The sequence below is a fragment of the Felis catus genome, chromosome B1 (assembly GCF_018350175.1).
Source record: "Felis catus isolate Fca126 chromosome B1, F.catus_Fca126_mat1.0, whole genome shotgun sequence".
NCBI classification, from domain to species: Eukaryota; Metazoa; Chordata; class Mammalia; order Carnivora; family Felidae; genus Felis; species Felis catus.
In genome coordinates, this window is record NC_058371.1 from 34,516,173 (window position 1) to 34,530,341 (window position 14,169).

At 51.9% G+C, this 14,169-nt stretch overlaps 1 protein-coding gene across 1 annotated transcript; it reads left to right on the forward strand.

The window, feature by feature from the left end:
- The first annotated feature begins 4,906 nt into the window (after positions 1–4,906).
- Positions 4,907–9,157, forward strand: NKX2-6 (NK2 homeobox 6). The gene is made up of 2 exons (XM_023252223.2): positions 4,907–5,605; positions 8,532–9,157. The coding sequence occupies exons 1-2, from the start codon at positions 5,326–5,328 to the stop codon at positions 9,155–9,157; spliced, it is 906 nt and encodes a 301-aa protein (XP_023107991.2). The 5' UTR covers positions 4,907–5,325.
- Positions 9,158–14,169: the final 5,012 nt, after the last annotated feature.

Genomic DNA, 14,169 nt, shown 5'->3' on the forward strand with positions numbered 1-14,169 from the left:
GGATATTCTGAGTTATTTTTCAAATCTCCATTTCTACTCTTGGGGATTCAAAGTGTGACCAAAGAGAGTGGAGGGCAATAGCCTTTGCTTATGACACAGGCATATGATAGAAAGAACCAGAAACCCTGTCAAGAAAACCTGGATTGTAATTTTCCTCCACTCTTTGGTAGCTGTCACTTATGGTTTGGGACCATAAGTAACCTCTGTGTTCTTTATCTGTAATACAGAGACAATTAAGTTAAAAGAAAAAAAGAGAAAAAAACATTTTTTTAATGAGAAAATTCAGGGGCGCCTGGGTGACTCGGTTGGTTAAGCACACTGACTCTTGATTTCTGCTCAGGTCCTGATTTCATGGTTGGTGGGACGGAGCCCCACGTGGGGCTCCACGATGACAGAATGGAGCCTGCTTAGGATTCTCTCTCTCCCTCTCTCTCTGCCCCTCCCTTGCTCAGGCTCTCACCCATTCCCTCTCTCCCTCTCTCTCTCTCTCAAAATAAGTAAAGTTAAAAAATAAAGTAAAAAACAAACGAAAAAAATCAGTGAGATGTTTTGAAAGGGTTTGCTTTAAGACCATAGTCATGCATTCTGCGAAAATAAGGTTCCAAAGATCTGTGCCAACAGTCATGAATAGTGAGAGATTTTCAGTGTCCTGACTATATCGTAGACATGGAATAGCTTATTTTGAGCAAAGGAAACACAGGTAGAAAGTGCACAGACATTGTTGTTGCAGCAGGGACATCCTGTATTGTAAAGCAACAGCCACCCATGGATAGAATTCGAAGCATAATATCAATACAAAAAATCTTAATAAATGTCACTGATTTACAGCAACAAGGACTACCCATATTATGCTACCTTGTCAGGTAAGGAAGGGGAAACATTTTTTTTTTTTAAGAAATACATGTATCTGATCATATGTGTGTGGGGGGGAGCACAAAAAGAATAAAGTGATGAGACTGGGAGTGTGTAGGAACTGGGGAAGGTAGGGGGGTGGGAGATGGGGAATGAGCATAGAAAGGATAAAGGTGTCATGGTCATGTCTTTGAATATATCTTTGTGCATGATTTTGGCTTTCAGAATTATGTTAATGTTTCACATACTCAAAAAAAAAAAAACCCACATTATCATAATACTTAAAAATGGCTCCCACCGAAAGAGTGGCAAAGCAGAAAGTGACATGGTGGGCAGTTCAGAGTTTGCCCAGCCCTGGGTGGACCAAACACTTCTAGACCAGTCCCCAGGGTATCCTAGGGACCATCCCCAGGCAAACAAGACAGATTTCTTTATCCAACAAATGTTTACTAGAGACCTACTATGTACCAGTTGCTAGCCTAGGCCCTGGAGATATACTAGGACAACAGACCCAGAGCCCTAGTCTAGCCTAATGGGGATCCTGCTACAGTGTAAAAGACCTTAGTTGATCTCCTACAAGCCCAAGGCGCCCCAGCACCAGACTTCATTGGGAGTTGCTTGTTGGGTATCGAGTTTTAAAGAGGGAATCCCTTCGTTTTAGTCTGAAAAAAATTGGGGGGGGGGTGCAGTACAGGCGGGAAGACCTTTGTTAACCGTGAATGGGAAGAAGTTCAATATACTTCATGCGCGGATTCTGTATGATGGTATCACACGGCTTGGGAATAATTTAAAAGTCTGTCTCCTGTGCAAGAGTGGGGTAAGATAAAAGGCTGAGGCCTTTCGTTTCCTTAGTATGTTAAGCGCTTGGACAGAGCTGGCCCAGGGTAGGCATTTCAAACGCATTGGTGGACCTAGTTTGGTTTGAGGTTTTATTTATCGTGTGACCTAAGTGGACTAAGGCCACTCACACCCCTGGCGTGACCAGCTCCATCTCATTTTAAGAATAGAGATGGTGGGGTACCTGTGTGGCTCAGTCCCTTGAGCAGCAGACTGGATTTCTGCCAGGGTCATGATCCCAGGGTTGTGAGATCGAGCCTCGCGGAGGGCTTGTGCTGAGTATGGAGCCTACTTAAGATTCTCTCTCTCTGCTTCTATCCCTCGCTCTCCCTCCCGCTCTCTCTCTAAAATAAAACAAGAGAGAGAGAGATGATGTTTCCACTCCTGAGCAAGGGAGCACATCACCTGGCACCACACTGTCTAGGCTGTGCCCAGCTCTGCCTAACAGCCTCAGAACTCCCCAGCTTTTCTGCTCTCCACGCCTGCCGGCCTTACTCCTGGCCCCTCCCCATGACCCACCCACCCTGGCCTGGTCGCTCGTGTGTCCCAGTTATTAGGGTTGCAACTGACGCGGTGAGAGTAAGACCAAAGTTATCGGTTCCACCTTGCCTCGGGGCGGGGCGGTTTCCAGGGCTCCCTAGCTCTAGAGGAGGAGGAAGGGGTGTCACCCAGGCCCGGCCTGTTTGCCGCGAAGTCCAGGTCCCGGGGGTCCTGGAGGTGACTTGGGGAGAGAGCGAGACCCCAGCAAGCGGAGACCACGGAAAGCTGAGGCCAGTACCGCGAAGTACGCTCCCTCCCGGCTGCACGGCGCCCTCCAGGAGGCAGGACAGCCTGTCTCCCCCGCAGGGTTGGGGCGAGAGCGATCGGCACACCTGTCTCCAGGGTTGCTCCCGGTGTGCGGGAGCCTGAGCCAAAGGCGTCCCTTCCGTCAAGCTGACTGGTGTTTACACCAATCGCGAGGGGTCAGAAAGCCTTTTCCAGTCCCAACTCTCCAACAAACCAAGGAAGAAAAAGCAAAGCCAAACCCGAGAGCACGATTTGTACTCAGGGCTTTGGATGCCAAGACCATCCCAAGGTGTCCTTTTTCTAGGTCTTCCTCGAGCGCAGTAGGCCACGGAGAGAATTCCAGCGTGGAATAAAGCGCTGGCAGCGGGTTTGCGCTTGACGTCTTCACCCCGGGTGGCCTCGAGCCGCAGCTTGGAAAGTGGGGACTGAGCGGAGCTACTGGGGGGGGGGGGGAGAGGGCGGAGGGCTGCTCAAAGGGCTCTTAATGAAAATGTCCTAAATGCGTCCACTTTCGGAGGTCAGGGTGCTTGTAGTAAATACCCGCCTATCAGACGTTTGCCTACACCGCTGCGGAGAGGAGAATACGATAACTTTTTTTCTAGGAAGTCGTGGGATTTGATTCATTAATATTTGTCCTACATATTTATCCTGAGGAAATAACCCAAAATGTTGACAAGGTTGAAAGCACAAAGATATCCTCTGAAGCTTTGTTTACAGTGACAAAAACAGATATAATCTAAAACTATAAACACAGTCTATTATGGACCATCCATAACATGGACCACGTGGTTGTAATTTGTAATTTTTGAATATTGTAATTTTTGAATACATTTGTGAAAACTCTAGTGAAGTGCTGGACATGCTTATGATGTGAATTTAAAATACACAAACTCGCATATACCCTATGCCAAGATGGTGTAAAGAAGGAAGTGAGCTAAAAGTCATTTCCGGATGAATCTTGTTTTCTTTTCAACTTTCTCTTGTTTCTACCCCACCCCCACCCCCAAAGGGTGCATGGTGACTTTTATCACTGAAAAAAAACTTAAATAAATGTATGTCATTGCAAGATGTTGATGTCTCTGGGAGTTTCAGCCAGCCCTGCCTCAGGAGTCGCTTAACCTCTCTGATGGTTGACTCATCGCTGAAAAAGACAGAAGGAAGGAAGGAAGGAAGGAAGGAAGGAAGGAAGGAAGGAAGGAAGGGAGGGAGGAAGGAAGGAAGGGAAACTGGAAACACCTGGAGTGTAGCTTTGATGTAAAGATGAAATGATGTGATGTATAAGAAAGCATTACTTGGTTGAACCACCAAATGTGCCAAAATTTTGTGCCCACTAGACTAGGAACGCGAGTTCAACTTATCTAAATTTCAGGCAGTAATAAAGCCCAGACGGTTCTTGTAACATTGAATTCTCTTAGAAGGCTTACCTAAGAAACAGTTGATCTGAAATCCCAAAAAAGAACTCTAGCTCTCATTTTGATTAAAAGGTACTTTAAAACTCCTCAGAGTCTGCAGAGACTGCTCACGCTAAATCATGTATTCTTAATTGAACCAATGTAGCATGAGTGATAGCGGTGGACATTCACTGATGGCTTCATACACATTATCTCAATTCTCACAATCATCCTACGATGATCCTATTGTTATCTCCGCTTTAAAAGTAAGCCTTAGTTTAGAGAGGTAAATACTTTAATCAAAGCCCACAGCTGTGTTCAAGAGCAAGTGCTAGACATGGACGTGTTGACTCCACCTTCCCGTTCCCGGCCACTGCACACCCTGTCTCCTTCCACTTGTTGCCAGCTGCGTCCAAGAGGAGTTTTTCTGAAAATCTAATGCTCCCCAGGGCTTCCCACCCCCTGGGGGCGGGGTTGGAGGTGGGGGTGAGGAGGGAAAGGACGACACCGAGTTCAGACACACTGAAAGTTGGAACGCTGAAAACAATCAACTTTAGGGACATTAAAGGGGAGGAAGAGAAGGAACTAGGGAGCCCCTGTCTGGGGCCTTGAGAGCTGGGGCTAGTACGTTTCCTCCTCCCCACTCACTCGCGGAGCCCGCCAAGAGGCCAGGGGCTCCCCCAATATAGCTCCCTTGCCAAGTCTTGGCGACCGTAGCTGAGCTGCTCCGCCTACGAAGAGGCCATCTGGGTTCCCCAGACCCAGACTCTGCTCAAAGCGAGAAGTTTCCGGCTGAGGCTAGGCGTAGACGGGTCAAGACTCGCTCTTCCGGCGCCCAGCCTCTGCTCCCAGAACCGAGCTCCCCGCCGCGGGGGGACCCCACCCTGCGCCCACTTAATACTCCAGCATGCTCCTCCAATCCCGCGGGTGCCCAGCCGTCTCCGCCTCAGTTTTCCTCGGCCACGTGAGTGGAGACTTGAGCAAAGGCCGGGCCGGAAGGACGGGCTCGGGTTGCAGAGCAAGGGTTCCACCCCCCGTCCTCTCACGTCCCCTAGGAGAGCCCCGTGGACGGGGCTGACCTCTGCGGCTCCCTCTATTACCGTATTCACCCAGAAACGAGCCGCGCGCAGCACCCTCTCCCATTTTCTTGGCTTTTGAGAACCGTCGACACAAACCAAACCTTTCCGGAAGGTGGCTGGGGGGTGGAGAGGAATTCGAAGGGCGCGGGAAGAAAGCTCCCGGGGAGGAAGGTACAGATTAGCACGTGGTTCCTGCCGGAACCAATGAGGGTCAGCGATCTCGGCCTCGGTCACCCGGCCGGCAGGGATGGCCCAGAGGAAGGCGCAGTACAGGACACTGGGCGTCTGCCCGCTGCGCTTGCAGCGACAAGAGGGGAAGCTCAGGGCGACACCCAGAGGGTGACCGGGGACACCCCAGCCCCGCCTCCTCCGCCTTCGGGATGCCGCTGAACCCTGTCACCTCCACCCCCTTCTCGGTCAATGATATCCTGAGGCTGGAGCCAGAGCAGATAGATCCCGAATTCTTGCAACTCCGGGAGGCACCGGGGAGCCCTGAAAGCTTTCAGTGCCAGCGACCGGTCCCAGAACCGCGAAAGTCAGAGGTTCGCAGCACCTGCAGCGCCCGCGGCGGAAACAGCGACAGAACCGACGAGTCGGGGTGTCCTGGTGGTCCCCCCGAGACGCTCGCAGAGATGGACTCAGAACGCGTGGAGGAGCCACGTAAGTACGCGCGCCCAGGTCTCGGCTTCGACAGGGGGATCCTGGCTGTGGGGTTGGTCATGACCAGTTGGCGCGTGGGGCTAACGCGCATCTCCTGGTCTTTCCCGCTCCGAGGGCTTCTATTTCCCCTTGTTTGAGAATTCCAAAAGGCAGATCTCTCAGCCCCCTCTACCATCCCCTTCAGACACCCGGTGTGCTTCCTGCGCCCCCTGAATCGTAGGGGGTTCATTATTTCCATAGCCTGCCCTCTGCTTCGCACAAGCGCATCACCCCCAGTCACAGCCACACTTCCCAGAAACTCCAGCTTCCCTTTCTCACAGCGAAACCCTCTAGGTGTCTTAGCTCTGCTCCAACACCACGGGTCTCCCCTGCCATTTCCGCGTCTCTCTACCCTAAAGCGTCTGCCCCAAGTGCAGCCATCAAAGCAGCCGAGCGCTTTGGGAGTGGAAAGTCGGCCGGCTCTGGGGCAAGCCGCAGCTTGGGGCTTGCTGAGTGGCCTGGCCAGCCCAGTCATCCTCCGCCCAGGTTCCTCCTCTGGACAAAGAGAGGTGGCGACCAGATCAGGTCGTGTCTGCGTCCCTAGGCCTGAACGGCCCTGCGGGAGCTGGCGTGTGCTCCTCCGCGTCTGGGAGCGTGGTAAGGGCAGCTCCAGGTTTCGAAGCTCTGGGAGACGACTCCGGGGGTCTCCGTGCCTGGTCTCCGAAAGTGCCACCTCGTGCGCAGGGAAGCCAGGCCCTGGCACCTGCGCCTAGCCGCAGGAAGGGAAGGAGCGGGCATTGAATTGTGTTGCCTTGGCCCCTGAGACCTGGGAAGCTTCCGCAGAAAAGCGTCCACATTCCAAGGGATGAAGAAGCCACTCTTCTCTCTGCGCCTCTGTCTGCAGCCTCCGTGTGCATCTGGGGTCCGCCCGGCCAGGCCTGGCGCGTCGGGCCTCTTCCGCCAGGCCGTGCCACGGCCCATCCATTCAAGACTCAAACGAATAAGTAAAGGGACTAGTTCAGAGTTGTTTGTTGACTAGTGGCCTGGTTACTCACCCACTCCAGGAACCTGGAGAACATTAACCTTTGCTGTGTGTTCTCAGAGAGGCCTGTGGGTTTCTGCAGACTCTATAAACACTAATTCCCTCCGAGCTGCTCACTCTGGCTTTGTTGAGAAAGGATCGCGGTACTTGGACCACAGCTGTTACCTAGCAGCCGAAGGCACGCGCACCGCTTTCTCTTCAGCCGGGGAACCCCTAAGCAGCATCTCTTATGAGGCTGCTGTGGACTAACTTGGAGGAGGGGCCTGCGCCCAGCTCCAGGGACTAAGCCCGGAGCCGCTGCAATGACCGAACGTTCCTGGTGGAGTCTGCGTACCTCGCCTGTCCCCAGATCACCTTGCTTTCAGAGACCAGGGCAAGAGGGGCTGCAGACCAAGGGCGCTTGCTGCTGGCACGCACCAGGGTGTCACGCAGCCCCTTGGCCTGTGTGGTCAGCGACTCTGAAATGGGATCCTGCTTGTTCCAAAGAGTTGCTTAAGGTCAGTTGTTACTTTTCAATTTGCTAAGATTAAAATCCCCATCAATATTTTCCCTCTTTGCGAGATGTCCCCAGTTTCTCTGAGCACAAGCTGAAGGAAGGCCGAAGAAAGTTTTTATTTCCACAAACTTCAGCTATCAAACAGCCCCATCACCTCCTCCAGAAGACTGTGTCAACAGGGGTGGGGGTTTGGAGTCGGGTTCCAACCCTCACCTTTCCTAATCAGGCAAGTTCTGCTCTACCTCACCCAGAACTCGCAGCCCCTCGGCATTCCTGGTTTTCTCCTGGCGTGATTTTCCGTGAAAACTCGGCGTTTCCTCTCTACCTACCCTTGAGTTAAAACAGAGCTTAGCCAAGACAGAAGAGAGGTGGGGAGAAGGGGAGGAGAGGCTGTATCTCTGCGTGCTTTAGGCACAGCCGCCTCAGTCCGGGTGATCCGCGAGGGCACCAACCCTGGGAAGAGGAAGGCAGGGCGAAACCAACGCCACCTGCTTGCCAAAGACACCCCAAAGGAGAAAGAGGTCGCTTTTTAAAAAGCCAAATGTGGGTCTAAACTTTGTATATTCCTCCAAGAGAACCGCAGTTTCCAAGCCAAGAATCAGGAAACCGAAATATTTTGTTCAGTTTTATTCTATTTTGCTCATTTGGGTTAAAGAGCATCACATCCAAGAAAGATGGGACGGGTCCCTGGTGCCGGTGGAGCACTTGATGACCAAAAAGACAAGGGTATGGGCAAGGGTGGGGTGAAGGTCCGAGACTCTCGGGGCACCCGCCCCTGACTTGGATCTGAATAACCTGCGATGCGCCCCGGACCACCACGGATAACCAGGCAGACAGGAACCCACTGGCAAGCGCGTCACCAAGTTTCCGCTCTGTCCCTAACTCTATCTCTATCATCTCTCTCTCTCTCTCTCTCTCTCTCTCTCTCTCTCTCTCTCTCTCCCTTTCTCTGCCCCCCCTTTCCACCCAGGGCGGTCCAAAGTCAATCTCCATCTAACAGGCCCCCACACTCACACTTGGTCCTCGAGGCAAAAGCTTCCCCAAACACCACCACGCTAGAATCGAACCACAGCGAATCGCCCCCTACCCCACCAACCACCCACAGACCTTCTAAGAAGAAAATGAAGTGGTCTTAGATTCTTGATCAACTACCTTTTGGGACAAGGCTGTCCACCGGGGACCCTGGAGTGGCAGCATTTACGTATGTGCCTGCAGATACGACAGCGGCAGAGCGTGGGGGGAAAGGAGCCTTCAGACCGTCCTGGGACGGGGGTGAGGGGTCGGCAGAGGGGACGGAAGGGGACGCGGAGTGAAGGCTGCCAGGGGAGAGGGGCGTCTCTTGGAAACCATGTAATTGCTTCGGGGAGCCCGAGGCTGGGCGCTGACGCTGTTCCTTCCTGTGCTTTTAGAGCCGGGCCTCAGCGCAGCCTCGCCCCTCCGCGGCGGGACCAGGGGGCCAGAGCTCGGCGTCGGCGACCCCGGCAGCGGCGCGCGCGGGACCGGCCCCGAGCAGCCCAAGGCGCGCCAGCGGCGGAAGCCCCGCGTGCTCTTCTCGCAGGCGCAGGTGCTGGCGCTGGAGCGGCGCTTCAAGCAGCAGCGGTACGTGTCGGCGCCCGAGCGCGAGCACCTGGCCAGCGCGCTGCAGCTCACGCCCACGCAGGTCAAGATCTGGTTCCAGAACCGGCGCTACAAGTGCAAAAGACAGCGCCAGGACAAGTCCCTAGAACTGGCGGGCCACCCCCCGGCGCCGCGCCGGGTGGCGGTGCCCGTGCTGGTGCGGGACGGCAAGCCCTGCCTGGGCCCCGGCGCGCCGGCTTTCTCGGGCCCCTACGGCGCCGCCGCGGCGCCCTATTCCTGTTACGGCGGCTACGCGGGCGCCCCTTACGGCGCCGGCTACGGCGGCGGCTACGCGGGCGCGCCCCCGGGTCCTGCGACGCCCGCACCCCTGGCCAGCGCGGGTTTCGGCGGGGGTGGCCCCGGCGCCGGCCCTCAGAGCCACCTGCCCGCCGCGCTGCAGGGCGTCAGGGCCTGGTGAGGCGTGGTGGCTCCGAGACGCCCGCCGTGTCCCGGTGTTCCGTGCCAGCCTCGCCGCCCACCGCTTTCGGCGGCCGGGATGGAGGGCGGCGCCGGCGGAGCGACCGGATGGCACTTCTCCCCGAGCAATCCCTGGGACTGCGAATTGCCCCCGACAAGCCATCCCGCTGAAGGCCCGGGGACGGTCTTCTCCCCAAAGACAGCGCGCAGGGCCTGCGCCGGCCGCCCACGAAGCAGCCCTGGGAGGGAGGAGAGCCCGGGGTGGCTGGCAGTTTCTCGTTCGGAGCAGTACTGAAGCAGGTGACTTGTGGAGCCTCAAACCCAGGGTTTGCTGATCGGCTCCTGAATTTGTGCGCAGCAGCCTGGGGCCTGGGCGGGGTGGGGGGGTGGTGAATGGGGGGTACGGGGCTCTAGAGGGCCTCGATCCTCCATTAAAGGCAAGGGGGGGTGGGGAAGAATGAGGAGTCCAGTGAGATGTGGGAACCCGGGTGTAGAGCGCGGCGGGGTGGGGGGGGGGGTGTGCAGGAGGTCCTGGTGAGGAACTATTGTGTGAGCCAACCCCTCAGGGGACTTTAAAATGCCCTCCCCCCACCCCCCTCGCTGCTCAGTTCTCAGAGGACTGCATTAATCCAGTGGGGACGTGGTTGCTCTCGGGGAAGGTATTCTGGCTCTCCCCTTCACGGTCACTGCATTTTATCCCCTGTATTCAGCCCAGCACCTTGAGTGAATACACTAAATATATTTGTGTGTGTTTGCGTGTGTGGGGGCCATTAGAATCCACCCACCTCTCCTTATCTCTAAGCAACTTCGAATTAAAATAAAAAACAACACCCAGAAGTTCAGAGTCCGCGGTGCAGACAAGATTTCCTAGGGAGACAAAATGGTTGGAGTCCTGGAGATAGGTTACCTGATTACTTCGCTCTTTCGCTCTGTGGGGTTCTTTCAAACCACAACCCTTTTCTAAACCAGGCAACAGGAAAGGAGGCGTAGAGGAGGCCGAAAGTCCACCTAGGGATGGGTAGGAAGCCTGAACTTTAGGGGGAAATCATGACCCTCCTCCGTAAAGATGTTTGAAATTCTGCAAATTTAAGACTGAAAACAAACTCATTCTATTAATGGGAACAAGGGGTCAGATACATTTATCTCTGGCAGGAAAATTGGGCCCCTGTTTTCTCCCCTTGGGTAACATTTGTAGACAATGAAAAGTCTGGTTCTTCACCCCTCCACCACTAACATGCCAAAAATTAAATTCTATTTAATAAATGCAAATATTTAACCAAAATGTACTGGCCCTGCATTTTCTCATTTCTGAATGTGTCCTGATTGTTTCCACCAACGTGAGAAACAGACTTCTTTGGTCCTATGTAAACTATACCTGACTACTCATTGCTAACATCTCTTGAAGCTTATGTGTTCAAGCTAAAAACAAGAGTATTATTCTTATTTTTTTCTTACTACCATTTCCTTACGTTTTCCCTCCTTTTGATTTTCATCCTTTTTTATTTCTCTACTTTCGCTGTTAATAAAAATACATTTAGACATACTTCACAGTGTCTTGCAACTATAGTTTGTGCTTGTGCTCCTGAGATTAAAGAGGGCAGTTTGTATACTTTAAATTTGGGATCAATAAATATTCCTTGGTCAATTCAGCTAAGATAAAAAAAAAAAATAGAGATTAGAGTTAAACCGTCCATCGCGGGAAAATGGTCACACGGCGTTACCCGTCTTTCACTTTGGGGGACATTCCTTACAAAAGGGAAGGGCACGTGGACACTGGCCTTAGATTCATGACAGTTGAGCTTAAGTTCAATGCTTCCACTGAGGGACCATCTGTCCAGCCCTCAGTTGTTAAGTGAGTCATATTACGTTTTCCCAAGAGCAGATTCTAAAGTACTGCATGTTAATTTTTAAAAATCCTTTGTTGCGTTTCTTTGGGTAAGGTCCTCGCCCTGGAATCGTAGGTCACCATTGCAGGGATCTAGCAGAGTAGTCGGCACCGAGTAGAAAATCAGTAAATGTTAGTTTCTTCGCCCTTTGCCCCCTTCTCACATGGAAAAGTAAGCACCAAGGCTGGTCCCAGATGTTCTGAACAGGCCTTGCTTCCCATGCTGCCTCAACATTTTGAACCACACGGAAAAAGCACAGCCTCGAGGATGAGCTATGGCTTGGTCAAGTCTGTGAGTGAAGGCAAAAGCAGCTTGGTTCAGTCATCAGCAACTCAGTCATCACCCAGACGTTTCTGGAAGGGCTGCTGCCCTGAAGAAATTTACTATCGCACTGGATACCAGAGACTAACAGGAGAAAGGTATCTAAAAATACAAGGTGGTCAATGCTGCGTGTCAAGGAGGATAGACAGTGCGCCCTCTCTGGAAAGAAAGAGAAGGGGTGGGGGAGGAGGTGGGTGCTTGCAGGAGGGGATTAAGCCTGGTGATTAGTGTGGGAATGACACTGTTTACTGGGAGAGGCTCCAGGAAAGGTCGAAGCCTCAGGAGTGGAGAAAAGTAAGCGGGCACACGCCAAAGCCATGCTCGTGTTCTACAGTAGTTTGAGATGCAGTTCAAGGCTAGCTTCTGGGAATTCGTGAACTGCATTCAGTTGGCTGAAGGGGCGTGGGAGGCTGGATGGCATGTTGCTGTCATATATGCCCAAGATCCTTTAGAGATGCCGTTGATTTACGACATTTTCTGTTCTGCTCTCGAGATTTTTGCAGCCTCCGTTTTTGCTGCTCTAAACAAACAAACAAACAAAAAACAAAACTAACAAAACCTTGTCCGTAGGCAATCCGTGTGGTTTTCTCTTGGGTGGAGATCCTGGAAGCTTGAGATTCTCCCGACACCAATGATGGCTTTCCAAAAGGAAAGCAGAGGGAAGGGCAACTGTCTTCTCCCGTCTCCTCACTTTCTGCCTGTCAAGATCACTTTAAAACGCATCCCTCTCTCAGCTCATCAAGCCCACCTCCAGCTGCCCATCTTCCGTCCTGGAATCTCTCCTTTGCACTGAGAGCTGCCCCTTTGTGTGTGCGTCTTACCGTCCCCAGCTTAGCCGGCCCGGCTTTCACCAGGGAGGCGCTCTGCAAGCAATCAGCTCTTATCTGCATCGTTCAGCCCCGTCACTTCAGGCACCTCTTAATGTTCACAAGCTTCCCAAATGGGAAGTAATTGACCTCTAAACAAAACAAAAAAGCTCTCAGAGAGATAGCAGAGGTTCCTTTCCTGACTGTCCCAGGGCTAAGGGTCTCACCTAGGCCAGGTGGGTAAGTCAATAAAATTGCAGACTTCCTGGCTCCCAGTCCTTCCTCCCCTCCCTCCCCAGCGCCTTCCAGCCCTTTCTCCGATACCATCTGTAAATCGGATGCAGCCTGAGTAGAACTCCAATTTGAGTTGCCAGAGATTTCTGGAATTTTGTTTTTTGTAATTTTATCATTACAATGAGGTAACTTTGGAGGGACGGATTTAAATCTTTTGAAATTCCATCTGAAAAGTGGGTACAATCCTCAGAGTTGATTCCAGCTCTTGGGGATATCGACCTGCTGACTCGCCTTTCTCTTTTTCACAAAACAAGGGAACTTCCAGGCTGGAAAGCTGTGCCTTCCACTCCCCCCCAGAGAGAGGCCTCTTCAGAGAGAGATGGAAGGTGGTTGGAGGAACACTGAATTTGAAAAGTTGTTGGACCTCGTTCTAGTCCCACTTTGACAGGAAGCACATTTTTGTGACCTTGAGCAAGCCTGTAACCTCTCTGGGCTTCAGTCTCCTTGTTTATAAAACGGAGGCAGTGGGTCTCTGAGGCTATTATCCTATGTCGCGTGTCTTCCTGTTGATTTCAGATGCATTTATATATTTTAATGTTTATTTATTTTTGAGGGACAGCGAGAGATAGAGTGCAAGCAAGGGAGGGGCAGAGAGAGAGAAGGGGAAACACAGAATCCGAAGCAGGCTCCAGGCTCCAAATTTTCAGCACAGAGCCCCACGTGGGGCTCGAACCCACCAACCATGAGATCGTGACCTGAGCCGAAGTCCAATGCTTAACCGACTGAGCCACCCAGGCACCCAACTAACCTGCATTTTAGAAGTGGAGAAACGCAGGTGCAGAGAATCTAAAGGGCTCATCTCAAATTCTACATTAGTGACCACGTCAGAACTTGGTCATGTCTCTCAATGCATAGATCAGTTTTATTTCTGTCTCCTAACACATGTGAGGTTTTTTATCATAAAATGTTTAAAGCAGTCAACAAATGGAGAGAGAATTGCTATAACTTAATTTATTTCATATAAATTAACCAACTCAACGGATTGAGCCACTCAGGCGCGCCCCGATGCATTTATGTTTTTTTAATCATAGGGTAGATCATATCCAGAAAAGTACATAAAACATATATATGCGATTGAGAGAATAATTGTAAAATGAACGCAGATGTAGCCCCCCCTTCAGGCAAGAGACAGGGAGTGCCAGTTCTCTGGCAGCCCTTCTCCCCAAGCCCCTTCCAGAATGCAAAGCCCTTTCCTCCCTCCTTCCCCAAAGGAGACACCAGCTATTCTGACTTTTGTGATGATAATTTACAGGCTTCGGTTTCTGGATTTACCCAAGGGGACACATCCCTCAACAAGGCGGTTTAATTTTGCCTGACTTTAGATGTTACATAAATAGAATCGTACTGCCAGTATTCTTCTGGGATTTGCTTCTTTTATTCAGCTTGATGTTCGCGAGATTTATCCATGCTGTTGTGTGGGAGGTTTAGTCTGCTCATTTTCTCTCTTTCTTTTTATTTTTTTTCTAATTTTATTTTTTATTATTTTTTTTAAGTAAGCTCTACGCAATGTGGGGCTCGAACTCACGACCCCGAGATCAAGAGTCCCCAACGTCTTCCTGATTCCCATGCTCTACTGACAGAGCCAGCCAGCCTCCTCAGTTTGCTCATTTTCATTGCTACTTTGTAATCTCACTGAATGCATGTACCTCACTGTATGTATTTGCTAAAAAAGTAGAGTTTCCAGGGGGGAAACAAAGAATGCTGCT

Coding starts and splice junctions, on each gene's coding strand:
- NKX2-6 (XM_023252223.2), top strand. CDS start 5,326: ATGCCGCTGAACCCTGTCACCTCCACCCCCTTCTCGGTCAATGATATC. Junction 5,606..8,531: donor AGAACGCGTGGAGGAGCCAC/GTAAGTACGCGC, acceptor CTGTGCTTTTAG/AGCCGGGCCTCAGCGCAGCC.